Below are 25,543 nucleotides of genomic sequence, written 5' to 3'. Positions count from 1 at the left end.
CCATATGAGCTAAACGATGTGCGACAAAGATATCTATTAAAACTACGAAGCATGTAATATTATTAAATGTATAAATGGTCGCTCTGTTGTCAAAAACAAAAAGAGTATAAATGGTCGTTCCATTAACTAATTAAAGAAATGTGAACAAACAAAAAATTATTGTACTTAGGTACAACAAATATGAACCAATTCCTGGTTTGAAAACAAACCAATATTTGAATTTGGCTGATAAAAACATATAAACATAGTCTTTCTTTCTTGTTCTTAAAATTATTATTTTGATTAAATTATACTTCCTCTGTTTAATTATAAATGTCATTTAAGATTTTTACACACACATTAAAAAATTATTAATATTTTTGTTTTACCTTTATTTAATACTTCATCTTTTTCTATATATAAGTAGTTTAAAAAAAATATTTGTTTCACAGTGTAAATTGTTCTAAAGTTCAATGCAAAAATAATATAATAAATAATATTTAAATAAAAATTTAAAAGCATAATTAGAAGTATAATTTGTTATTGGATCTATTATCTCTTCAGTTAGATCCTAAAACTATAAATGTGTTTTTCTAAATATTTATGCTTTTAGGTAAAATTACTTATAATTGGTAAAATTTAAAAGCATAATTAGAATGTATACTATTTTATTTGATTTTGTTAATTAATGGGATAAGAGTAAAGATAAAAACTGAAAAAAAAATTAATATTTACCTTGAAAATGTAATGGACGAAACCGAGGAAATATATGCTTAAACTAACTGAGCCAACGAAATCCCTCTAAGGCAGTAAGATCTATCGAGTAAATGAACTAGTGAGTGTGTTGTGCAGCCCCAACCGCGCAAGTAACTATGGGTACTTTCTTTTGAATATTCATCACATTAAACAAGAGGCAAAATCTTTTTCAAAAGAAAAAAAAAAACAAGAGGCAAATGTGCTCACCAATGACATTAAACAAGAGGCAAAATCTTTTTCAAAAGAAAAAAAAACAAGAGGCAAATGTGCTCGCCAATGTTTTACATGAACCGTCTTTAGATACACAAACATTAGAGTTTCAGAGAACCAAACTAAACCAATGAATCAAATACTATTGATAGTTATAAACTTACTTTGCATTACCGTAATAACTTAAATCGAATAGCAAGCTAAATAGCTAATAGTATACTATTTCGGTCGAGACGTGCCTTTACCATGGCTCCTGATATAGTAGGAACAAATACCATGGCTCCTAATTAGCTAAGTACTCTTAAGCTAATTAAATTCAGAAGTTGACATGATTTCAATTAGATTTAAATATTGCGTAAAGGGCAAATAACGACAAATTCGCGCTTTCGTTTTATATTAAACGCATGATTTTTAAATTGCAACTTTGCAATAAATATTATATAATTTTATAAATAAACCAATTTGATAAATGGGATAAATGTACGAGATATGTCGTACCACTCCATCCTGACTATGACTTACCAAGAAGTCAATGCTTATCACAACTTGCTTATCAATATCTTATTATCACTATCACTTTTCTATTTTCTATAGGTATATTATTTTGCAGCGGTCTGTTTGACGAACATATTTTAATCACCTAAAATTTCTATCTAATTTCTGTAAAGAATTGTGTAATTATATTCTTTCGTTTTTGGTGTCCCTAATTTTCTCCGTCAGAATTAAAAAAAAACAGGAGTTCAAGAAAAGAAGTTGAACGACACTAAACGAAATTAAACTATAACTAATTATGGATTTCGATTTAGACTTTCATTGATAAAGTAGATAAAACGGTAGCATAAAGAAGCAGAACTAAATGATGCAGAAGTTGAATATTTTGAATAATATACATGATTTGTATATAAAATTTCTTATAATATATTTATTTATGGAGATGGATAACTTATTCATCTTAGAAAATATATTAAGCACAAAAAACCATTGAAACTTAGCTGATATTGTAAGCTAGTTGGGCCACCTTAAACGAAAGAAGTTACCATTGGGCCACAATTTGAGAGCCTGGCGGCCTGTAAGCAAGCAATACTACACGACATCGTTTGAACTTTTTCAAACGAACTATACATAGCCGTTAAACGATCACACATTCGCGCGTTGCGTCTTCTACGAGTATCATGTATCTTCTGTTTCTTCCATGAGAGGTGGACGCTCCGTTTCTATAGAAAAGAGTTGTCAAATCTCACGCTCATGGACTCGATCATAGACAAGTTCTGCTCTTGTTCTGTTTTGATGCCCGAGCATGGTGCTTCCGTGGACAAATTAGTGTTGTCCCTTACTCTGAAATCCTGTTCTAGATTAGGGTTTGTACAGGAAGAGATGCAGATTCATGGGTTTCTGAGAAAGACCGGAACTTGTTAAGAAATAAAGTTGTGTTGGGTTCGCTCGCCAGGTGTTCGATAGAATGCCGCACAGAGACTCTGTTTCTTATAACGCGAGAGTTGTTTGATTTGATTGATGCTAAGGAAGAAAAATACAAGACACTTTTCAATATAGTTTTCTTAAAAGCTGCTTCTCACAAGATCATTCAAAATGTCTTAAAAAGCTCTTGTTTTTACAGCCTACATACATCAGCTACAGTTGCAAGGAGAGAAAAGATGTTACATCATGAGGAACCTAATGAGAGCTAATATCAGGGAGTGGGTGATATTCTGAAACATTTGGTGAGACTAAGAAAAAAAATCATGTTAACTTTGAAACTAATAACTCGCAGCGAGTTTATTCAGTTCTTGCATAACATCTTCCATGGATGGTCTCTGGTTGGAGGATTCATGAGTGCATAGAAGACCAAGTCTAGCGAGCTGAGCAGCTTCTGCCTCAGGAAAGCTCATCCGAAGGTTCGGATCAATGAAGTCTTCGTTCAATCGTCCAGACTCCACAGCTTGTGAGATCATCAAATGGCTGATTTTGCTTTTACCACTGAGTATCTGCAACAGAATCATACCAAAGGCATAGACGTCGCTCTTGTCAGTGAACCTTCCTGTAGTTATGTACTCAGGAGCTAAGTATCCCATCGCAGCGCTTGCTTTGAGCTTCGAGAAAACGATATCATCCGTGAAAAGCTTGTGTAGACCAGAATCCCCAAGGTACGGATTGTACCAATGATCAATGAGAATCTTCTCTGCTGATAGATTCTGATGAACTATTGATGGCTTCTTCCCATTTTCTCCATGCAAGTAAACAATACCTATAAGAAAATAAAAAGACATAACTACAAGAACATAGTTTAGTTTATGAAAGAATGAATTAAATAATAACCTTTGGCGATTCCATTTATGATGGAGACTCGAGTAGTCCATTCAAGAACCTCTCCACTCTCATCCTTCACGTCCAGATACTGCGAAAGATTACCATTAGGGACAAACTCGTAGATAAGGAAACACTCTCCTCTCCCTTTAGAGCAACAAAACCCTCTCAGCCTCACTAAGTTCTCATGCTTCAGCAGCGTCAACATCTTCAACCCTCTGAGGAACTCGGATTCATCAGATTTACAGCTCGATTTCGCGATACATTTGATTGCTGCAACAGAGCCATCTCTAAGGATACCTTTGTAAACCGAAGAGACGTTACTCTTCCCCAACAAGTTAACCTCAGAGAAGCTCTGAGTAGCTCTCTCGATCTCCTCGAGATTGAACATAAAGCTCTCGAAGACTTCTTGAGACAAGGCACTACTGTTGTCACCACTGTTCTGTCCTCTCCCTAACGGATCCCAACCGTTGGCGTACTCTAAGCTGATCAACGGAGAAGAGCTTTTTCTTCTAGAAGCTTCTTTGAAGTTGTACTCAGTGCTTATCCTACCGTCCATAGCAGCATCGAGACTGCTTCCTATCCTCTGTTTCCTTCGTCTGTACCATGTGAACGTTGAGCCACCGAAGATTGCAACTGCGAGTATTGATCCTATTAGTCCCATGACGACTCCTGTAGATGAGGTCTTTGTGGTTTTTGATGAGCACGCGCCATTGTTGTTGTTAGTGCAGTTGCTTCGTTGTACTACTGCAGACTCTGGTTTCACATTATTTGTTGCTATGAAACTCTTTGGGTTTGTTGGGTCGGGATGGTTTAGGTTCGGTACGTTAGAACCGGTACAAGCTTTCAGATCAGCGAACCCATCTCCGCATAAACCGTGGTTGTTTGAGTACTGGAACCCATTGTTTAGCCTCTTCAAAGCTTCAAAAACCAAAATAAATTAATTATTAAATATCAAACCAAAAAGACAGTTATCTGCGTTGGTTTCGGTTTGGTTAAACCGGTTTGAAGAATTATATACCAGAGGGAACAAAGCCGGAGAAGGAGTTGTTACGAATGTCTAGAACTTGAAGCAGAGGAGCGGCAGCGAGTGTCACCGGAACAGGACCAAAGAGATCGTTGAAGCTCAAATCTAGCCTAGTTAACGTACCAACATCGCCTAGACTCGCGGGAACAGCGCCGGAGAGTTGGTTATACTGCAAAGCCAAGACAGTTATCTTCTTGAGAGAACCTAACTGTGTCGGTATACTCCCACTTAACTTGTTGTAACATAGCTGAAGAACTGCAAAAAGAAAAAAAAAACAATTAAAAACAGGAAACTATGCAACTTTTAATTGAGTTTTCAGTGTTTATATTTTTTGGTAAACTGTTTTTTAATTATATTTTGGTTTTAGTTTTCAGTGTTTTCATAATTATGAAATTATATGAGTTTTGGAAAACTAAAAATCATGAGCTTTTAAAAGAGTTCTTAAATTTCTTTTTAAAAAATTCAATTGATTTTTAGGTGTTTGTGTTTTTTCTTTTGTTGGTAAAATTTGGTTTTTATATTTTGTTGTTTTCATAATTATGAACTTATGAGTTTTTGTAAACCAAAAATTATGAGGTTTTAGAAGAGTTTTTGATTTAAAAGGAAAAAAAACAAGAACTCTTCTATAAACAACCTACACCAATTCAAGAACTAAACTCTTCTTAAATGTGATAAAACCAAACCCGACTCACTTGAGATACTTTTGGCTGCAGTAAATGTATGTATGAGTGAGCTTCACTAATATAAGGCATGCATAAAGAAGGCTGACCTTGAAGATTGTCTAAGTTTCCGATCTGAGGAGGGATTTCGCCGGAGAGATTATTGACATTGAGGTATAAATCAGTGAGGAGAGGCAAGTTTGAGATGTCTTTAGGAATCTGACCGGTTAAGGAGTTGAAATGAAGGTATAAACCGGTTAAGCTAGTGAGAAGACCGATGGAAGGAGAGATAGTTCCCGTTAGACCCATTCCTTGGAGAGATATGTTAGCAACGCGGCGGTTTCCATCGCAAGCAACACCGTCGAAAGAGCCGGGGGAGCAAGGGTCGGCGTCGGGAGTCCATGAAGTGAGGAAGCGTTTTTGTGGGTCAAGAGAGGATTTGATGTCGAGGAGAATGTCGAGCTCTGATGAGGAAGATGGTGAAGGAGAAAGGAAGAGAAAGACGGTGAGGATGAGGGAGAGTGAGAGTGGAGAGGCCATGTTTGGTTGTGGAGAAGAGAGAGAGAGAGAGTGAGTGATGAAGAAGAAAGTGAATATCTTTGGTTTTTAAGCAAAATAAAACTTAAATAGTTTTTGTTTGTTTGTTAATTCAAAAAATGTTGTAGAGACAAGATGATACAATTTGAAAAGAAAATAATTATAGAAAATGAAATTATAAAACACAGTTAATTTGACTACCTGTAATATCAATTGAAGTTCTATTTTTGCATTGCTCTGAAATGACTAAAGATATTAAAATAGGTTTCTTCTATTTTTTTTGTCAACATATTATTTGGTACTTTATACCGTAAAGATTCTTTTTGAAGACTTTTCAGAGAAGAACAATGATAGATAGGCTAGGTTTTTTTCAAAATTGAAAATGATGGCATTCTCTCTAGATTTAGTGGTAAGAAAAGTTTTTTCTTTTTCAGTGCACCAGCTATAAAATCGTACTTTGCATATCATTGTTTTAACTTTTCATAAATCCATTAAAGTTAGGGTTTGCTAACATTTTTTTGTTTTAATAAGAGAATTCAGAAATGACTCATCTACCATGCAAAAAAAAAAATCTCACTTATTTTATACCCAACGCAAATATTACATTTTGGATGAAATTTAATTGTGAAAATAAAATATTTATACTAATTAAGAAAATAGAAAACTAAATTAGAGTTGTATTTGATTTTTTGATCAGCGTGAATAAACTACCTGATAACTAGCTCATATGCTTACATGGGGAATAAGGTACACAAATAAATGGTATTTTTGAGATTATTCCACTGAATTACTATATTTGCTGCAAATAATTGTTACATGAATAAACAGAGTAGTGTGTATTTTATATAGATTTATATTTTTTTGTCATATAGATTTATATAATATAGAAAGATAAAAAAAGGCATCCAAGAGGCATGGGTTAAGGGTACATCAAATGGGAAAAAGAAAGATGATGGAGGCAAGTGAATAGAAGCAACATGTGAACATTTTGTTTTACACAACTAATCAAACATAACTGAAGTTTTTTGAAAACATGTGAACTTCTCTTGAGTTAGTGTTTTGCTATTTTCTTGATTTGATTACAGAAAAAAAGGTAAATGGACCAGCACCTCAGCTCTACTCTAAAGTATAACATGTGAGTTCACAGAATCAGAAAGACATAAAGCAAGAGAATAAAGCAAAAGGCAATATGACCCCTTCTGAATTCTGATATTTCACCTTTTGTAATTTATTACTTCGTAGGTAGTGGTGGATGATAAACTAACTGTGTAAAATTGGTGGATGATATACAATTTATACACATAATATTTGTGACTCATATTTGTGTATGTGCGTGAGCATATGTCGACAGAGGGAAATGAACGAACTCACTGTAGTATGAGTGCGGCCGAGAATTATCGAAAGTAATGTCCATTATAAATGGGGAATTTTCAAAAATACCACTTTCAAGATACCACTAGATTAGGACCCGCTCTAAAGGGCGGAAATTGATTTGTCAAATTTCAATTAATAATATATGGTATATATAATATGTGTATATAATATTATATATATTTTGTGTAACATTTATATATATATACATATTAGACATATATATATAATATTTTATTAAATATATATAGAATTTAATAGTGTTATAATTTGTGTTGTACTTGTTATTAGTTTGTATTTAATCTTCTTTCATTTTTAGTATAATAATTTGCCTTGTCACATCTTTTACCTTTTAACTTATACACATAGTTATGCCCTTTTTCAAAAAAAAACTTATACACATAGTCTCGTAAAATGTAATATATAAAAAACATATTTAAAAAATCTACTGACCATATGCCACCATTATTTGGTTGTTTGAACAAAAAAAAATCATGTTCTTGCATAACTGTATATGTTGTGATATGATGTAGGCGAAGAATAAATATATGGAAGTAAAGTTAGTGATACGAACATGAGCCTATGTTGGTCTATGCCACAATTATTTGGTTTTTGGAAGATCAATGAGCATAAGCATACACGGTCTTTGTATGCTTACGTTGTAAATGAGTCAGATATTTTTTTTCTTATGTCTGGAATGATATGGAACTCGTTGATTTAAGAGTGGTTCAGTTTTATATGATCTAATTATATTAAGAGATTAACCAAAAATATTATAAAAGTGTTATTGGTTAGGTTTAACTAATCTATGTTGGTTAAGATTTGGTTTAATTTAAGTTGGTTGGTTGCATTGTATAGAAGGCATGATATATTCTAGCAACAATTATGAAAGAGTCCAAAATTTAAATGAGAACTTCAAATAGTAGATAATCCCTAAATTAATAGATTAGATTATTCATTTTTACCACCACTAAAGATACATTTTCAAAAATACCTTATTTATTAAAATGGTAAAGACTCTTACATCTTTGTTTTTATATGATTTTTAAAATTCTAATCCAAAATTCTAAATCCTAAACTTCCAATTCTAAACCCTAAACCCAAAATCTTCAACTCTAAACCCTAAACCCTAAACTATATACCCTAAATTCAATATCCTAAACCCTAAACCTTAAACCCTAAAGTCTAAACTATAAACCCTAAATCCTCAACTATAAACCTTAAATCCTCAACTCTAAACCCTAAACTATATACCTTAAACCCTAAAACATCAAATCTAAACCCTAAATCCTAAACATTCAAATCTAAACCCTTTATTAAAAGTAGTGGTAAAAGTGGTTAGTGTAAACATGAAAAGTGGTACTATGAAAATGGTATTTTTGGCAATTTCTCATTATAAATCTTAGCTAGTGAAGTCAATTCTCTGTGCATATGATGACATAGTTAGAAAATATTCAAGTTTCCAAATTCTTACATAAAAACTCAACTTTCTAAATCCTTACATAAAAACTCAAGTTAGAACCACTAATCTGTGAACAGCTACCGTACATCTACTAATTAGACGTAACATATTTTGAAATCGCTAACTAGTGGTTTTATATTTGATATAATTATGAACAAAAATATAAACATGACTAGTAAATATGTCCCATGTTTAATATTATATTTTACACCATATATGACCCTAGCGGTAAAATATGATAGTATAACACATATAAACATGAATAGTAAACAGTAAATCCTCTCTTTTTATTTGCTATGAAAACCAGTAATTTTTATATACTAAACATTAATATGGCAATGTATTATATTCAAAGTCACTAGCTCCTTATACAGTATTTGGAGCCTTCGTCTCTGAGATAAAGGCCTCACACGTTAGCAGACCCAGCCTGTCCACATTTTGTTTGGATGCATGAATGCGATGTTTCATACGATTGTCACAACAAAAACTTAGTATAATAATCACTATAGTCTATAGTTGTATATGTTGGTACTTGGTAGGCACCGGATTTAACTGATTATCATCTTTGTTTTGGTGTTTAGCAGATCTATGTATTTTGTTTTCTTACATATCGTGTCCAAATGTAAGTGGAAATATAATTAAAAGCCTAGTTTATAGATTTATGTTTTCTCCGTCTCGTTAACTCAGACGTTGAAAACTGAAATTCATGTGTGTTCGATGTTTTTCTTTAATTTATGTCTAAGATTGGTCCAACGCTATATATACGCATGCCAATTAATTACCAGATGTTATAAAATGCATGCTGACATTTTTTATTACTCACTATTGTTCTTTTGTTTGTTTGTAGCTTCGTTACGTATTTCAAGTTTTCAGTTCACATTTGCGATAACTCGTTTGAAAATCGAGAACTCAATATATGTAACCACAGCAAACAAGAACTCTCTTTTGGTCAGCTACACATAATCATAAAATATCTCCACTTACAAAACTTCCATACGTAACCTGAAAATTTCACATTTCCAATTTCAGAGAATTCAAATACTAAACGATAAGATTTGATTATTTCATCGGTCTTCTCACCTAATAACACGGGAAGACAAAACGAAGTAGTGTCCCTGATCGAACACAAACAGTATGTAAGCTGATGATTACATTTTGTATGCATTTTTGTGAAGAAGAAAGAAAGTTTAATTCTTACATAAGTCTTTGTATTAAGCAAAATAATACATTCAGAAAGGGAAAAATAAATAGCATTAAAAAGATAGTACATAATTTGTATGCAAATCGCTCTTACTTATATGCCAAACAAAACCCCTGGAGAAATTCTCTATTTTGGAAGATATTTATTTTTGTTCACATAGTTGATTAGTTATTTGACTATCGTAAAGCTCAACCCAATACCATATAGTAGCATACTTTAGAAAATATAATAACAATTTTGTAAAATAATCGAATAAAAGTCTAAGCATGGTTTAGTAACTTTTTGATGGAAAAGAAGTATATACATGTATTATTATTGATATACTTAAAGAGTTCATAGATGTAGTCACGTATATTCAATAGTTAAATCTCAACAGAAAAAAAAAATCCTAATAAAAAATTTATATCAAATTATACAGAAGGAAACTAATGTTTATATATATATATTTGAATATAAACAGTTTTTTTTGTCATATAATTTCCATTAAACTAAAAAAAGTAGAGAATAGGTCCAAAGATGACCCAACTTTTGAAGTCCATTACAAAGATAAAGATAAGAAAATTTGAAGAGCCTTTTTGCTAAAATATCAACTAAAGCATTTTTTGAGAAATTGCAGAAGGAGATTGATGCAAATCTAGAGGAGATCGATCGTATATCTTTCACCACGATGATTTCTTTAGACTGGAGGCTACTGGAGATAGCTCTGACGAGCGTTGAATTGTTGGAGAAAACCTTGAGTGTTGAGAACTCTAAGATTAGCACCAAGAAAAGGGCTGATGTCGCTGCGATTAGGAATGATCTGATGTAGCTTTGCCTCAGGGATCCATGGATCGGAAGTTCCAGAGCTTGGCCTGAGAAAACCCATCCTAACCATGCTGTCTTCCTGTCTTTATTCCACATAGCATCAGTTTTACAAATGATCAAGCTGCTGTTGGCCGGCAAGAGCTGCTGAGGTATAACTCCGGAACCGTAAACAAGAACGATAGAGAAAGGCCTTATTTGCCCATATTTGGCGCTACTATTCAGAAACAATGGACGAACGCAGTAAGCTCTAACACTGACAATACTGACCCGGGAGACTATGTGAATCTCAAACATTCTGGAGAGCAAATTGTTCGGTAAGCTAGATAGTGAAACAGTTGATGCTCCTTGCGTCTCTGATTTCATCTGTGTATTTGATGCTATAACCGGCCATGAAGACTTGATTTCCTTAAACTTGAGGACCTGAGATAAGCACCGAACCAGGCTTGATGGACCACCAGTTGTTGAGTTCACGCTTTGACTCCAACTTCCAACATTACCGTGTCGGGGCCAGAGAGTTACGGAGACCAAACAACAACGAATTTCACCAAGCTGTATCAAGCTAATCATGAGAGGACAAATTCCAGAAAGTACAGCGGAGCTGAGCCTCGAAGGAGTGTTTTGCTGTGGATGAGGATACATGGTAAAAGGATGATAGCAAGCTAATACCACATCTGTGGGAATCGCTGGTTCTGTGTGCTTGGAACTTCTGATGACTCGTGGAGTTGCAGGGATTGAACTGATAGAAAACCTTTGAGTTAGATTTATCAAGACAGAGTATTGTTCAGATCCTGACCGAGGCGATGATAATCTCTTGGCTATATTCAACAAAGGGATGGGATCTGAGGCCAAACTGAGAGCAAGTGCTCCGATATTACCGTATCGAGACCTATTCCTCTCGTTGGACCCTGAGCTGATCCACAAGCCTGATATTAACAAATGAAAGCCCATACCAAGAGTTCCGTTTGATTGAATCCGTCGAAGAGGGTTCCTGACCAAAAGCTCAAGAGTTCCGACCGGTAAAGAGACGGGATGTCGAATGGCTAGCTCCGGTGGGAGAAATACACCCAGCGGAGTCACTGTTGAAACGAAACAGCGTGCAGATCCGATGAGTCTTCTAGATCTGGCCTTTCTGCTCGCCGTGAGAGTGTGAGTGGTGACGAGGAGGAGAACAGGAGAGACGGCGGTAACAAGGAGAGGAGTAAGGGAAGCGGCGATAGGGTCCGACAAGGAAGCGAAGTTGGAGACGACGAGGATACTAACTCGAGAAATGGAGACAACGATGAATTCGGGGGAAGACAGTAGAGAACAGCAGGTGATACAGAGGACCCGACGCTGGTGGCCAGAGGCCTCACCGGCGTCGAGGGTTACGAGCGGCGGCGGCGTTTTCACTGAGAGAGAGTTCGCCCTAGAGAGCGTTCTGTTATAGACGAATATAAACAGTTAAAAGTGCAATATGATAACAATATGTTTGCATCACGGAATCCAAGTTTTATTGGAGACCACAATAAACCAAGCAAGTCGAAGACAAGATTAAAGTATAAAGTTTCAGAAGCAGACACTATTTAGCTAATAATATTATCTCTGTCATCAAATTGAGATCGACTACACGAATTCACGTGACTAAGACAAATGTGCACTTTAATTAACTAAAAATAATCGCATCGACAATACAAGTTTTCTCTTTTGCTTTCACGATTCTCACTCTTGCATATTCTTGCGTTTCTCTAAACCTTTAATTTTGCACATTAGTATATGCTCTTTATTTTATAACTTCTGACATTTATGATACAATCAAAGACTAATAATACAGCTAAAAGTATTGATAATTGCAACTTAAAAGACTAAATCCAACTTTAAGCATATGCATATCACCCTTTTCAGACAAAACTTGCATATAAAAAGATCACGCTCATTGCATCAATTACTATATATTTCTTATCTCTCAAAGATCGGTCTTGTATGTTTGTAAGTTGCTAGTGATAGCAATCAACAGTATTGATAAGCAATAGTGATGATTATACCATTATTGTTGTTCGTTTTATAGACGTCAGCGATAACAACTAAAATTTTGACTGTTTTCTTTTTTGAGAAACGCTGAATTTATCAGTGAAAAAAAAGATCAGTCGATGTCAGTGTCACTAATCGTTGATTGGTGCTGTAGCTAAACAAACGACATTTTTACCGCTATCCCTAGCAACTATCGAACATTTGGCTGGGCTTTGAACCACATTAGTGAATTTCTTAGAGTGGATAGGCTTTTATTTTTTTTTAATTAGAGATAAAGGGCCTTATATTTGTTAATGACCATTACAAGCAAGGCTTAAACTCCAAATAGAAAATGATGGAATTAAGGTTTGTATATTTCGTAGCTATATAACGACATTGTATGGGCTTTAACCAAAAAAAACACCGTAGTGAATTTCTCAAGGGTGCTGGGATTTAAAGAAAACAAGCATAGTGGGCTTTTTTTAAGTTAATGGGCTTTTTCTCCATATAGACCATTACAAACAAGGCTTAAAGGCCCAAAAACAAACGCTGAAACTAGGGTTTTATATATTCTCTCTAGACGCACAACGCAGGAGAGGAAACAATCTCATCGAGACAGTGAACAAACCCTAAGTTCTTCAAGATGGGGCGTATGCATTCCAGAGGGTTCGTGAACTTCTTCTTTATCGTTATCTTCGTCAAGCTTTAGTCTTTTCTCTTACATCGTCTTCTTCTCATTTTGTGTTATGCAGAAAGGGTATCTCTGCATCTGCTTTACCGTACAAGCGTTCACCTCCGACATGGCTCAAGACCACGGCCGTCGATGTAAGAAAGCCCTATACTTTGATTCTTGTTGAGACATTAGCTTCAGTTCTAACTTCGATTGTTGTCGTCTGGCTTCTTAATTGCTGAACTTAGCTTACTCTTAGTATTAAGACAAGAACTTTGTGTTTTGTTCCTTTGTCTGAAAAGTATTTAGTTGATTTTATTACACTCGATCTGATCATTCAATGGGGTTATTATTATTATTATTGTTAACCAGGTTGATGAGTCAATCTGCAAGTTTGCGAAGAAGGGTTTGACACCATCTCAGATTGGTGTGATTCTTCGTGACTCTCACGGTATACCTCAGGTGAAGAGTGTTACCGGAAACAAGATCTTGCGTATTCTCAAAGCTCACGGTTTGTGTCTTAACCCCTTTTATCATTATCTCTTTTTATCCATTTGCTTTTATGTAAACTTAAAAGGAGTGGTGTTGTATTGTTGTTGTGAAAAGGTCTTGCTCCTGAGATTCCTGAGGATCTTTACCACTTGATCAAGAAAGCAGTTGCTATCCGCAAGCACTTGGAGAGGAACAGGAAGGACAAAGACTCCAAGTTTAGGTTGATTCTTGTCGAGAGCAGGATCCACCGTCTCGCTCGTTACTACAAGAAGACCAAGAAGCTTCCTCCAGTCTGGAAGTAGTAAGTGCACTCTGTTCCTGCACAATTTAAATGAAAATGTGCTCTGTTTTCTTCTTTCTTATCTTTTGGTTGATTAAAGATTCTGATATATATCATGATTGTTTTTTCTCTTTTGCAGCGAGTCTACTACTGCTTCTACTCTTGTGGCTTAGATCAGCTTTCAAGAACACTACTGTTTCTTTTTGCTGTCTTATCTATGAACCTAGTTTCTTTGTTTCTCAGTACTTTTGTTTTGTCAAGTTACAATGATGTTTTGATGATTTCAAGGAACCAATGTGTTTAATCCTTTGTCAGAATTGCTTATGTGTTTGTGTCTTTTCACTATTATCGTTCAAGTATTACCCGTGTTATTGAAATCATGGCATTAACAAATCAAGGTTCTAATGTTACCAAAACCTTGCAAAACAAAAGCGAGAAAGAAGTTGTTCTTAGTTCTAAAGTAATACCTTCAAGAGCTTTCTTGATGTCGAGGAAGATCAAGACATTAACATCTCTTCTCATGCCTTCAGCCAGAATCATGTCAAGTTACAATCAGATAATCTCTTACCACTTATCACTACACCATCTGTTGGCAAGCCACAAGAAAAGTGAACATGCAATCTATTCATACGCTTTAAGCCAGATGCTAAGATCGATTCCAAATTCTCAGCATTAAGATAGTAAAGCACTTTTGTTCCTCATTTTTCAGAGTTGGGTGGCTCAAAAAGGGCTGGGGACAGTATGGGCTGCGTCTTTTTAGTTAGAGTTAAGCGCAATTGGTTTGGTTTTGGGAGACACATTTAAAAATCACAATTCACAAACAGTCCTTTAATAATAAAGCCCAATTCAACGATTGCATCTCAATCAGTTTCAGTACAAGCAAACAATCATAATACTCTTTGTTCTTCTAATAAATGTTACAGTGGCAACAGAGAGGAAGAAACAAACACAATGTCACATTTGGATCTTTTTTTAGTGCTTTGTGATACTTTCAAGGACTTGGAAGTAGTCAGGGAAAGTCTTCCTTGTGCAACCAGGATCCTTGATGGTGACTGGAACATCAGCACAAGCCGCAAGAGAGAATGCCATTGCCATTCTATGATCATCATATGTATCAATCTCCGCAGGTTTCACCTTTGCTGGTGGAGTGATCACACAGTAATCTGAACCCTCCTCCACTGTAGCTCCAAGCTGAACGCAACAACAAAAAAACCGCAAAAAGTTATACAATGATTAACTTAGAATGAGAGCGTGAAGAGAAAGGAAACTCGCCTTTCGAAGCTCAGTGCAAATGGCAATCATCCTTTCTGTCTCCTTAACTCTCCAGCTAGCCACTACATTTTGACCAAGTAGAGTTTAAGCAACCACATAATTAAAAAGAGGGTTAATATACTTACCATCTCTAATGGTGGTTGGACCATCAGCAAAGAGAGCAACAACTGCAAGAGTCATGGCTACATCAGGCATTTTGTTCATGTTGACATCAACAGCACGCAAGTGTCTCATTCCAAAAGCATCTCTGGATGGTCCAGTCACAGTCACACTGTTCTCTGTCCACGACACTTTGCATCCCATTTTCTCAAGAACCTCTGCGAATTTCACATCTCCCTTTGAGATTGACCACAAAAAAGAAACTGAGCTTAGATTCTTCATAATAATTTTAAATATATACATATCTATTCTTAAATCAAATTGTTTATTTTATCTTAATTTTATGTTTAACTAAACCAAAATTTATATTAAAATACTAGTATAAAAATGATTTAAAAATATTAACAAATTTTATTTTAAAATATAATTTAAAGTTAAAAGTTTTGTTGCTGCACAAATTTCATTTTTAATAACACCTAGTTCTTCATTATAAACTTAGTATCTCATCAGAAACTACCTGCAGACTAGTTGTTCCACAGCCTTCAACAGTGACAGTTTCACCAGTAATGGCAGCACCAGCCAAGAAGTAGCTAGCACTAGAAGCATCACCTTCTACATAAGCTTTACCAGGCGACCTGGAATCAGTTTCACCATTTGGTTATTCATTCATTCATTCTTCAATCTAATTCTTTTTAAGTTAAAAAGAAACTCTCATTACTTGTATTTCTGACCGCCCTTGACAAAGAAACGATCCCAGCTATCACTATGCTCAGCACTAACACCGTAACGCTCCATCAACTTCAACGTCATCTCAACGTAAGGAACAGAGATCAGTTTATCAACGATCTCGATCTCCACGTCTCCGAGAGCTAAAGGAGCTGCCATGAGGAGTGCAGTCAAGTACTGGCTACTGATTGAACCAGAAAGCTTCACCTGCAAAAAAAAAACATATCAAGAAACAATACAAAGGAAGGAATCAAGGAATCAAGAAAAGCTAATTCACCTTTCCACCGGGAAGGCCACCGTTAGCATTGACACGAACAGGAGGGCAGTTAGTCCCCAGAGTACACTCAACATCAGCACCAAGCTGCTTAAGACCAACAACCAAATCTCCTATAGGTCTCTCCCTCATCCTAGGCACCCCATCAAGAACATAACTGGAAGAAACAAAACCGAACTAAAAAGCATCAAACACAAGATGCGATTCTTAAACTAAGATGCCAAAAGCTCCTTTAACCTTTACCTTGCGTTGCCACCTGCAGCAGTAACAGCAGCGGTGAGTGGACGCATGGCTGTTCCTGCATTCCCAAGGTACAGCTCGATATCACCCTTGGCATCCAAGGAAGCAGGGAATATTCCACCGCATCCTTCGACAACAGCACGGTTGTTTACACTGTCACGTTCCACGTTAAGCCCCAGCTTCTTCAACGCATCGAGCATGTAGTTGATGTCATCACTGTTCAACAAGTTGTCCACTACAGTAGTTCCCTATTTAAATTATTAAAAATGAAACTTTCTTCAATCTCAAGCCTAAAGATGCAGACTTTGTAATATTTAGACTTACCTCAGATAGAGCGGCGAGAAGAAGGATCCGATTGGAGAGAGATTTGGATCCGGGTAGCTTGATAAGACCCGAGATTTCTCTGATTGGTTGAAGCACGATCTCCGAAGCTTTCTCCGCCGTGGAAACGGAGGAAGCTGTTACCTTGACGGTGGGACGAGTTACCAACGTCACACTCTTCTTCAATCCCCACGAGGAAGCTCGAGGCGGCTGCTGCGTTGTCTTCAGCGAGACGGAGAAGGGTGATTTGCTTTGGTTTGATTTGGAGAGGAGATTGGAGATAACACATGGGTTCTGGTGGCAGATCTTGCTAGCTTGCGCCATTGAGATTGAAAGCAAATCGAATTTTTTTACAGGACTCTGTTTGTTCGAGTAATCAAGGGGTCTTGGGGGGTCTTGTAATGACGGCTTTTACAAGAACATTAACAGGGAGTTTGGTGAGGGGGAGAGGAGGGCATCAATCACACATCCTTCACCAACCCACCCAAAACCTCTACGGAGTAGTATGAGCATTTTCTATTAGCCAATACTAATGCGCCACGTCGGATATTTTAGACAGCAAGTGGGAATTTTTTGGTTTGGTAGGTAAGACTTGAGAGAGCTTTTTAGGATCTTGGGTCTTTAAATGGGCCTGAGCAGACTATTGAATCTAGCGAAGTCTATATGGGTTTATATTGCACAGGCTTGGATTACTCTTGCAAAGATCTTCCAAGTGAAAGAGGGTAGTGTGGTTCGTAGTGGATGAAAAGGGAGAGAGCCCAAGAGTAGGGCTTTTCTGGTGGAAGTGTGGTTCAGAGCCGAGTTTATGTCTCAGGTGTAAAGGTCGTTGAATGAAAGAGATTCTGGTCTTCCCTGAATCTCAAGAAATGTATTAAAGCTTCCCACTTTATGTTGTGCAACTTTTACTTTTCTACTTGTTATAAATTATATTTTCCGTAAGCCTCTTGTAATTGTATAAATTTTGTCTTTCGATTCAGGTTAAAAAAAAAATAGGTTTCTTACATTTCAATCAAAACATTTTGTGCAGTTTGTTTCTGCACATAGTTGCATTTGAATAAAGAAAAAAAAAGTAATTACTGTAAACCAATTAAAAAATATATGTACAAGGGGTATTTAACATTTTTTTGTTGGGGTTGGTAGCATAGAAACGATCGGTTCTTTGATTTCACTTTTTACAATACTTTTGATTTTTAAAATTAATAGAACCTGTCCTAAACCCCCGTTGGGTTTGCCCTAATGTTGTGAAAGACATATTTTGTGAAAGTACTCAAGTTGGTGACTAACTCTACATATATTGATTGTGTTTTATATTATTCTGAAGAAGAAATCTCAATAATTAGTTGTTGAAAAGACTAATTAACATCCAGACTCCAGAGGTGTCAAGTCATGCCGTTATTTCATCGTCAGATGTAGAAGTGAAAACACGTAAATTAATTAAGTTAGTTACCACTAAAATAAGGAAGGCTTTTTTGGGCCGTGCTTAAAAATCAACTTCGACCAGGTGATAGTGTTGGTAATCTACCCATAAATCGAGACATGTCTACGTTTCTGCTAGTTTTTGTAACCTTGTACTTCTCCCGTCTAAGTTACGTGGAACGCAGACTTGTTTTGATCGGCAACGTTTCAATCCAGAGCTTGAATGATAAAGTAAACCTTTCAACAAAACTACAAAAGTGTAATTTTTTTAATGTAAAAGTGTAATTTGAATAACACAAATAAACCATCAACAAAAAATGTAATTTGCGCAATTAATTTTTCTGTGGATTATATATATATATCAAATCAGAAATTTGTAAAAATCTTTTTTTTTGGTAACACTGTTTATATTATTAAAAAGAGGCTCAAAGTTTAAGAGGTTACAACCGGAGTGATATTCAACGATATGACGACTACAACCGGCATACTTGACAGTACGATAAACAAAAGGAAAATGATAAATCCTAAGATAGAAATGACAACAGGAGATATTTGCTCAAAGTAAAAAAAAATCCAAAGATAATCTTCATTTGTAAAAATCTAATCAATTAAGTGAGCAGGAAGGAATAAATTAAACGAAGTTATGTTTTGTGTAAACCATGATTTTTTATTATTATTTGGAGGTTCTAGCCAATTTTTGACCTAAAGCATCCCTTCTACGGCGTATCGAATCTAGAAACACAACATCACCAACAAATGCGCTTAAAGGCTGCGGTGTAAGTCATGATTTTTTAAATGTATATTTTCTATTTAGACCATGAGGCTTACTTCTTGGGCAGGCTATATGCTATTTATTTAAACACCAGCGTTTATGCTATTTATTTAAACACCAACATTAACAATGTTTGCGATTCCCGCTGACACGTGACGATCCGTAATTAATTTTATTTTTAAATTTTTTTAATCACATAGCAACAAATTAAAAAAAAAATGTACCTGGAGTTGCTAGAGCATTGCGTCCTCTCGATTTGTTTAATTTTCAACAAAGAAATATACTACCTTAAATCGATATATATGTATAATGTATATAATATAAGATTTCCCCAGTCCGGAAATTTGGTGGTTTAGTTCTACTTCTACCTGTAAAATAATTTTATAATTTTGAGCGTTGGAAAGCAGAAACTGTGACCATATATATTGTCGACTGGTTGCATGCTTGATCGTTACAAACAAAGTTGAACCAATCCTGGTCCTAAGTTTTCTCTTTTGTTTGAGTATGAACATAATAAAATATTATTATTTAACTAGCGAAATTTTATGATGAATCTTGCTTGTGGTGTATCTGACTAAGTGATTATGTACACACAAAATACAAGAAGCTTACCGATTAATTTGTATATATCTTTCCAGGAAACAACATGAACACGTAATATGATTAAACAGAATTTTTTGAATAATTATCGCTTCGTACATTTTCTTTCACCGTTATATTCTAGAATACTTATCAAACAATTTTTTTTTTTGATTTGATGTTCAACAATTGTGTAAATGGCTGGGCTAAATGAGTCGTTTACTTGTTAAACGATAGCAGTGAAACTTCGAAGTTGACTCGACGTCCACGCTTGATTAGCCTTTGAGGATGCATGGCTATTACGCTGTCTCTGGCTGCATATAATTTTATTTTATTTTTATTATTTTTCTTAGAGCATTAATTCTAATGGATGAATTCCTTAGTTGATCGTATAAGTAAAATATTTAATTTAATTTAATTTAATTTTAAATTAATTAAAATCTATAAATTAAAAACAATTGGTAGATAACTTTTTATATAAGAAATTATTTTCGTCTTCTCTTTTCGTTTTCTCTCTTCAAGTTTTCTACATTTATTATTATTAAATATAATAACTTGTTAAGAAATTCCCATTCGAAATGCATATACATTCGATTGTCAACTATTCGAATATTAAACCACATTGATAATGATACGTATAAAATATATATATTGTGGATTGATTAGTTAATTTTTCCCGACTTAAATTAATTTTAAATAACTTTCAACTGCTCAAATTACAGTTTATTGTTATCATTATTATATACTTATAAACAATATTATTATTCTATAAACGTCAAAAAATTATAGGCCAAACAAGGTAAATAATTTCAGCCTAAAGAATATATGACGGCATGACTATTACCAATCCACTGGTTGGTACTTGGTACAGATATATATGAATGAAAATACATCATTTATTAAATAAAAGCATAAAGTCACCAACACATCTATATAAACACATCAATTGAAGAATTCAATCTCATCTTCCAGCACCTCAAACACACAAACTTCACGTTTTCCAAAACATTTGGCCTTATAATGGCTTTTCGAGTTTATCTTCTGACAATTGTGTTCTTATGCATATTCTTGGCATCGACCGTTTCCGGGTATAACTCAAAACACGTGAAAGCGTGGTGCAGCCAAACTCCAAACCCCAAACCATGCGAGTATTTCCTAACCCACAACTCGGACCAAAAACCAATAAAATCTTTGTCCGAGTTCCTCAACATCTCAATGAAACTCGCTCTAGACCGAGCCATCCTCGCCAAATCCCACGCATCCACACTAGGACCAAAGTGCTACGAACCACGTGAAAAAGCTGCATGGGAAGATTGTCTCGAGCTCTACGACTTCACCGTCTCTAAAATCAACAAGACGATGGACCCAAACATGAAGTACTCCAAAACCGACGCGCAAACTTGGCTCAGCACGGCTCTAACCAATCTCGACACTTGTGAAGCTGGGTTCATAGAGCTAGGTGTTACAGATACCGTCCTTCCCTTGATGTCAAACAACGTCTCAAATCTTATATGCAATACACTGGCCATTAACAAGGTTCCTTTCAACTACACGGTCTACACCCCACCCGAAAAAGACGGGTTCCCCTCGTGGGTCAAACCCGGTGACCGGAAGCTTTTGCAAAGCTCAACACCTAGAGATAACGTGGTTGTGGCTAAAGACGGGTCTGGTAATTTCAGGACGATTAAAGAAGCGATCAACGCTGCTTCTAAGAGTGGTAGGTTTGTGATATATGTGAAGCAAGGCGTTTACAGTGAGAATCTTGATATACAGAAAGATAATGTTATGTTGAGAGGTGATGGTAAAGGGAGAACGATTATTACCGGAAGCAGAAGTGTTGGAGGAGGATCGACCACGTTTAAGTCAGCTACTGTCGGTACGTATGGTTACAGACAAAACAAAACAAAAAGCTGAATATTTTATTTATTTTCATAAGATATATGTAGGCTTTACTGTTTAGTTTGCCAATTTTTACGTGCATGAACAACAAGTATACGCGTCCTCTATGTTATACAGATTCAAGATTTTAGATGTTGTCTTTGCTTCTTGTTGGTATTTAGTATTTACAAGCATACGCAATCCTCTATTATTATTACACAAAATTTTACAATGTTTTTTGCTTTCAAAAAACAAAATTTTACAATGTCATTAGCGTTAAGTAAATAAAGAAATTATATGATCTGATTGATAATTCATGAAATGACATAATCTAGACGCATTGTAAATTCAATTTGTATAACTTTCTTTTTTGCGTTTATGCTTGCTTTTTAATATTATTTCAATAAAAATTGAAAACAATTTCTCACTTCGCAAATTTATTGACTAGACTAAAAATAAAATTGATGATTTTGTCTTTTCCTTTGCATTTTTATCTTTTCATTTGTTAAATTCTGCTAGCATTCCATACATTATATGATAGTCTAATAGATTACATGACAATTCAACTGGTTATAGTTAAAAGTAGTAATTACTTTCTACTTTTTTCTTACATAAGTGCAGCTGCTGTCGGGGACGGATTTATAGCACGTGGAATAACATTTAGAAATACAGCGGGGGCAAACAATGGACAAGCGGTGGCTCTAAGATCTGGATCGGATTTATCCGTTTTCTATCAGTGCAGTTTCGAAGGTTATCAAGACACACTCTACGTTCACTCCAACCGCCAGTTTTACCGTGATTGCGATGTTTACGGAACAGTAGATTTTATGTTCGGAAACGCAGCCGCTGTTTTCCAAAACTGCAACATTTTTGCACGACGTCCACCTGGTAGCACCAACACAATCACTGCCCAAGGAAGATCCGATCCAAATCAAAACACAGGTATAATTATTCACAACTCTCGGGTCACCGCAGCTTCGGATCTCCGACCCGTTTTAGGATCTACCAAAACTTATTTAGGTCGACCTTGGAGACAATATTCTAGGACGGTTTTTATGAAGACTTCTCTTGATAGTCTGATTGATCCACGTGGATGGCTTGAGTGGAACGGTAACTTCGCTTTGACAACTTTGTTTTACGGTGAGTTTCAGAATACGGGTCCGGGTGCTTCTACTTCAAGTCGGGTCACATGGCCTGGTTTTCGGGTCATTCGTTCTGCCGCAGAGGCTTTGCAATTTACTGTTGATAGTTTCATTGCTGGTAGCTCTTGGATTCCATCATACGTGCCGTTTACTTCTCGTCTCTAAAGAAATATATCTGTTTAATTCACATATTATATGGTAGTTGTATACGCAATTGATTGGTCAATTACAGAGAATAAAGATTGTTTAGTAAGATTGGAAACTCCCGTATAATTATATAGCAGTTCAAAAATTATGTTTTTCTTCAATTATACTATATTTGTATTTCTAAGATAATTTTATAATATGATCAAAATTAAGGAATCTTAATTTGTTCTACACTTCTATTCGTGTATATATATAAGTTATACATCAGTGATAACATCAATCAGAAAGTAGCGAGTTTCTGGCGAGCAACCAGAGTAATGATGCCCAGCCCTAAGTCTGACAATAGAAATTCGAAGAAGAAAAAAATTAAAGCAAAAACCTTAGTCAAAAAAAAAATTAAAGCAAAAATGCTCTGTAACTTAAAAAAAAAAGGTCAATGAGACTACTGGGTGAATATAAAATTTGGGCTAGTAATACAAACTTAACCATCAGTAAAGACTAAAAAGAGAATAAAAAGCCCAAGCCCACTGGAAAATTTGAGTGAAATGGTAACATTCATAATTTCCGAATACTTCGGTTTCAGATCCTTCCTTTTCCCTCAGAGTCTTTCGAGTCTCACTAGTTATCTGAGAGTACAGAGAAGAAGAAGGTGATCTGATCGGATCTGAAACTGGACGAAGATCGGAGATGACAGAAGCGAGCCTCGATCTGCAGGAATCTGGCTGGGAGGAGCTCCGGAGAGAAGCTCGTAAAATCGAAGGCGATCTCGACGTCAAACTCTCATCTTACGCTAAGCTCGGCGCCAGATTCAATCAAGGCGGTAAACGTTAACCTTCTTCGTCTCCGCTTCATTCATTCATTCATGTTCTTATTATGATCTCTTCACTGATCCACAATGCTTGAAATGTAGAACGGATCATATAGTATTAGGTTTCAGATTTTGAAGAATCGCATTACGAGTCTAGTTTGGTTAAAATTGGTGGTATGTGATTAGGGTATGGTGTTGAGGGTGGATCTCCTGGAGGATCATGGAAGTCGATGGAGATTGAGATTCAATCTTCGCTTGAGAAGTTGTTGGACATTAATGATTCCATGAGTAGATGTGCTGCCTCTGCTGCACCTACAACCTCTGTTACTCAAAAGCTTGCAAGGCACAGAGACATTCTTCACGAATACACTCAGGTTTTTTTTGGAAAATTTCTGATCTCAATGCGACTTGGATTACTATATTGCAAAGTTGGTGTGTAGAAACATAGTGCCACATAGGGAAACATGATACTGTAACACATTGTAGTCCCATAGGCATAACCTTGTGCACTCATGTCGGTTTGGTAGTGATACTTATGCAGTTATATGAAGTTATGTGTGTACATTTTGATCATATTCCAATCTCAGTGTGATTTGGGAGTATGTTGCAAAGTTGATGCATCAAAACATAGTGCTACAAAAGGGAAACATGATATTATTACCCCATTGTTTTTCGTATCGTGAATCCGTGATTAAGTACTAGATGTATCATTGCAGTCCCTTTTTTTTGGTGGAAGGCATAAGCTTTACACTAGTGTAGTGATACTTATGCATCTACAATAGTATGAAGTTTTGCGTGTTATGGGACCTTTCTTATCGCCTGTAACGTATTTTCTAGTGTAAATTTGTAGGAGTTTCGAAGGATAAAAGGGAATATAAACTCGATGAGGGAACATGCTGAGCTTTTGAGTTCTGTCAGGGATGACATAAGTGAATATAAGGTAAGAATCGTATAGGCTTCCTAGTTTAGAGAATGAACATGCTGAGAGTTTTGATATAACGCTTCTACAGGCTTCTGGTAGTATGTCACCAGGTGTGCAAGTGTTAAGAGAGAGAGCTTCAATCCATGGAAGTATATCCCATGTAAGATGATACTTTCTGCAATCTCAACTGTTATATACTGTTAAATAGCTCTCTTTGTGATGTAAATGATATAATGATGGAGGATATACTATAATCAATTTGGCTGCAGATTGATGAAGTTATTGGCCAAGCTCAAGCGACAAGAGCAGTTCTTGGCTCTCAACGGTCTCTGTTTTCGGATGTTCAAGGGAAAATGAAAAATCTCGGAGACAAGTTCCCAGTGATTCGTGGCTTACTTGGTATCTCTCTCTATTTCAACATTCTCAACTAATCTAGTTAAATTATCCTTAAAGCAACTTTGTCTTCTCTATTTGTAGGCTCAATTAGAAGGAGACGTTCTCGGGACACACTTATCCTCTCCGCTGTCATCGCTGCTTGTACCTTGTTTATAATCATCTACTGGCTCTCGAAATAAACAGCATTGTTCATACACCTAAAGCCTGTTAAGACGATCCCTATATCGATTTTGCCAACTTTTTTTGTCATGCAATTTGGTTGAGCTATGTGTTTGTAGGATATAATGTCGCACTCCTAATCATAAAACAGCTTAAAAATTCCAAAACAAATTATTCGCAACATCAAGATCAATAATATCCTTACGACACCAGCCAGGTACTTGTTTTCTTAACCACACACTCATATCCGTCGATGGCCCTACTCTACAGACAAATGTGGTCCAATAAACACCGTGCTCTGTTTTTTTGTTAGATATTTGTTAGTACATATCCCTTTGATTTTGTCCTCTCGATCACAACACTAGTACGAAAAAGCAACCCAACTCATAAATTCATACTTCGTATTTACATTTACATCCGCTCAGGTTATAAAATCTAAGGGGCTCTCTCTTTATTATCGGGTGGGGACACACTTTGCTGCTGATGATCCACTCCCTACATTTATTTTACTACCCATGTCCTACATATAGTTTCAATAAGTGTTAGTCAATTGGTTCATACCGGTTTAATCCAAAGCCCTAAAATCGACTTAGCTTTGCGGAAATTAAAACGAAAATAAGTTCTAGGTAGATTCGACTATGCTAGGATTAGGTTGGC

The 25,543-nt window shown here is 35.7% G+C and overlaps 5 protein-coding genes across 5 annotated transcripts; 3 read left to right on the top strand and 2 right to left on the bottom strand.

Moving 5' to 3' along the window:
* Positions 1 to 2,493: 2,493 nt before the first annotated feature.
* On the bottom strand, positions 2,494 to 5,520 carry LOC108848310 (LRR receptor-like serine/threonine-protein kinase GSO1). The gene is made up of 4 exons (XM_018621639.2): positions 5,043 to 5,520; positions 4,268 to 4,528; positions 3,259 to 4,167; positions 2,494 to 3,187 (listed from the first exon to the last, which is right to left on the bottom strand). The coding sequence occupies exons 1-4, from the start codon at positions 5,470 to 5,472 to the stop codon at positions 2,700 to 2,702; spliced, it is 2,088 nt and encodes a 695-aa protein (XP_018477141.2). The 5' UTR covers positions 5,473 to 5,520; the 3' UTR covers positions 2,494 to 2,699.
* Positions 5,521 to 12,849: 7,329 nt separating this feature from the next.
* LOC108854751 (40S ribosomal protein S13-2) lies at positions 12,850 to 14,059 on the top strand. The gene is made up of 5 exons (XM_018628390.2): positions 12,850 to 12,959; positions 13,046 to 13,118; positions 13,336 to 13,474; positions 13,570 to 13,756; positions 13,875 to 14,059. Exons 1-5 carry the CDS (start codon positions 12,937 to 12,939, stop codon positions 13,906 to 13,908), a joined length of 456 nt encoding a protein of 151 aa, XP_018483892.1. The 5' UTR covers positions 12,850 to 12,936; the 3' UTR covers positions 13,909 to 14,059.
* Positions 14,060 to 14,542: 483 nt separating this feature from the next.
* Positions 14,543 to 17,154, bottom strand: LOC108854750 (3-phosphoshikimate 1-carboxyvinyltransferase, chloroplastic). The gene is made up of 8 exons (XM_018628389.2): positions 16,671 to 17,154; positions 16,350 to 16,594; positions 16,110 to 16,263; positions 15,825 to 16,039; positions 15,624 to 15,741; positions 15,133 to 15,343; positions 15,008 to 15,069; positions 14,543 to 14,926 (listed from the first exon to the last, which is right to left on the bottom strand). Exons 1-8 carry the CDS (start codon positions 16,989 to 16,991, stop codon positions 14,708 to 14,710), a joined length of 1,545 nt encoding a protein of 514 aa, XP_018483891.2. The 5' UTR covers positions 16,992 to 17,154; the 3' UTR covers positions 14,543 to 14,707.
* Positions 17,155 to 20,404: 3,250 nt separating this feature from the next.
* On the top strand, positions 20,405 to 22,735 carry LOC108851074 (probable pectinesterase/pectinesterase inhibitor 17). Its single transcript, XM_018624501.2, has 2 exons — positions 20,405 to 21,310; positions 21,934 to 22,735. The coding sequence occupies exons 1-2, from the start codon at positions 20,455 to 20,457 to the stop codon at positions 22,617 to 22,619; spliced, it is 1,542 nt and encodes a 513-aa protein (XP_018480003.1). The 5' UTR covers positions 20,405 to 20,454; the 3' UTR covers positions 22,620 to 22,735.
* Positions 22,736 to 23,180: 445 nt separating this feature from the next.
* Positions 23,181 to 24,994, top strand: LOC108849085 (Golgi SNAP receptor complex member 1-2). The gene is made up of 6 exons (XM_018622587.2): positions 23,181 to 23,421; positions 23,596 to 23,783; positions 24,260 to 24,349; positions 24,420 to 24,491; positions 24,601 to 24,730; positions 24,809 to 24,994. The coding sequence occupies exons 1-6, from the start codon at positions 23,289 to 23,291 to the stop codon at positions 24,904 to 24,906; spliced, it is 711 nt and encodes a 236-aa protein (XP_018478089.1). The 5' UTR covers positions 23,181 to 23,288; the 3' UTR covers positions 24,907 to 24,994.
* The last annotated feature ends 549 nt before the right edge of the window (positions 24,995 to 25,543 follow it).

The sequence above is a fragment of the Raphanus sativus genome, chromosome 4 (genome assembly GCF_000801105.2).
Source record: "Raphanus sativus cultivar WK10039 chromosome 4, ASM80110v3, whole genome shotgun sequence".
Lineage (NCBI taxonomy): Eukaryota > Viridiplantae > Streptophyta > Magnoliopsida > Brassicales > Brassicaceae > Raphanus > Raphanus sativus.
The sequence above is the reverse complement of the archived record's forward strand: the minus strand, read 5'-3'. Positions and strand labels throughout refer to the sequence as shown.

Coding starts and splice junctions, on each gene's coding strand:
- LOC108854750 (XM_018628389.2), bottom strand. CDS start 16,991: ATGGCGCAAGCTAGCAAGATCTGCCACCAGAACCCATGTGTTATCTCC. Junction 16,595..16,670: donor TTCTCGCCGCTCTATCTGAG/GTAAGTCTAAAT, acceptor TAATTTAAATAG/GGAACTACTGTAGTGGACAA. Junction 16,040..16,109: donor GTGGCCTTCCCGGTGGAAAG/GTGAATTAGCTT, acceptor TTTTTTTTGCAG/GTGAAGCTTTCTGGTTCAAT.
- LOC108848310 (XM_018621639.2), bottom strand. CDS start 5,472: ATGGCCTCTCCACTCTCACTCTCCCTCATCCTCACCGTCTTTCTCTTC. Junction 4,168..4,267: donor CTCCGGCTTTGTTCCCTCTG/GTATATAATTCT, acceptor TGGTTTTTGAAG/CTTTGAAGAGGCTAAACAAT. Junction 3,188..3,258: donor CATAAATGGAATCGCCAAAG/GTTATTATTTAA, acceptor ATTTTCTTATAG/GTATTGTTTACTTGCATGGA.
- LOC108849085 (XM_018622587.2), top strand. CDS start 23,289: ATGACAGAAGCGAGCCTCGATCTGCAGGAATCTGGCTGGGAGGAGCTC. Junction 23,422..23,595: donor CGCCAGATTCAATCAAGGCG/GTAAACGTTAAC, acceptor GTATGTGATTAG/GGTATGGTGTTGAGGGTGGA. Junction 24,350..24,419: donor ATGACATAAGTGAATATAAG/GTAAGAATCGTA, acceptor ACGCTTCTACAG/GCTTCTGGTAGTATGTCACC.
- LOC108851074 (XM_018624501.2), top strand. CDS start 20,455: ATGGCTTTTCGAGTTTATCTTCTGACAATTGTGTTCTTATGCATATTC. Junction 21,311..21,933: donor GTTTAAGTCAGCTACTGTCG/GTACGTATGGTT, acceptor ACATAAGTGCAG/CTGCTGTCGGGGACGGATTT.
- LOC108854751 (XM_018628390.2), top strand. CDS start 12,937: ATGGGGCGTATGCATTCCAGAGG. Junction 12,960..13,045: donor GGGCGTATGCATTCCAGAGG/GTTCGTGAACTT, acceptor TGTGTTATGCAG/AAAGGGTATCTCTGCATCTG. Junction 13,757..13,874: donor CTTCCTCCAGTCTGGAAGTA/GTAAGTGCACTC, acceptor TCTCTTTTGCAG/CGAGTCTACTACTGCTTCTA.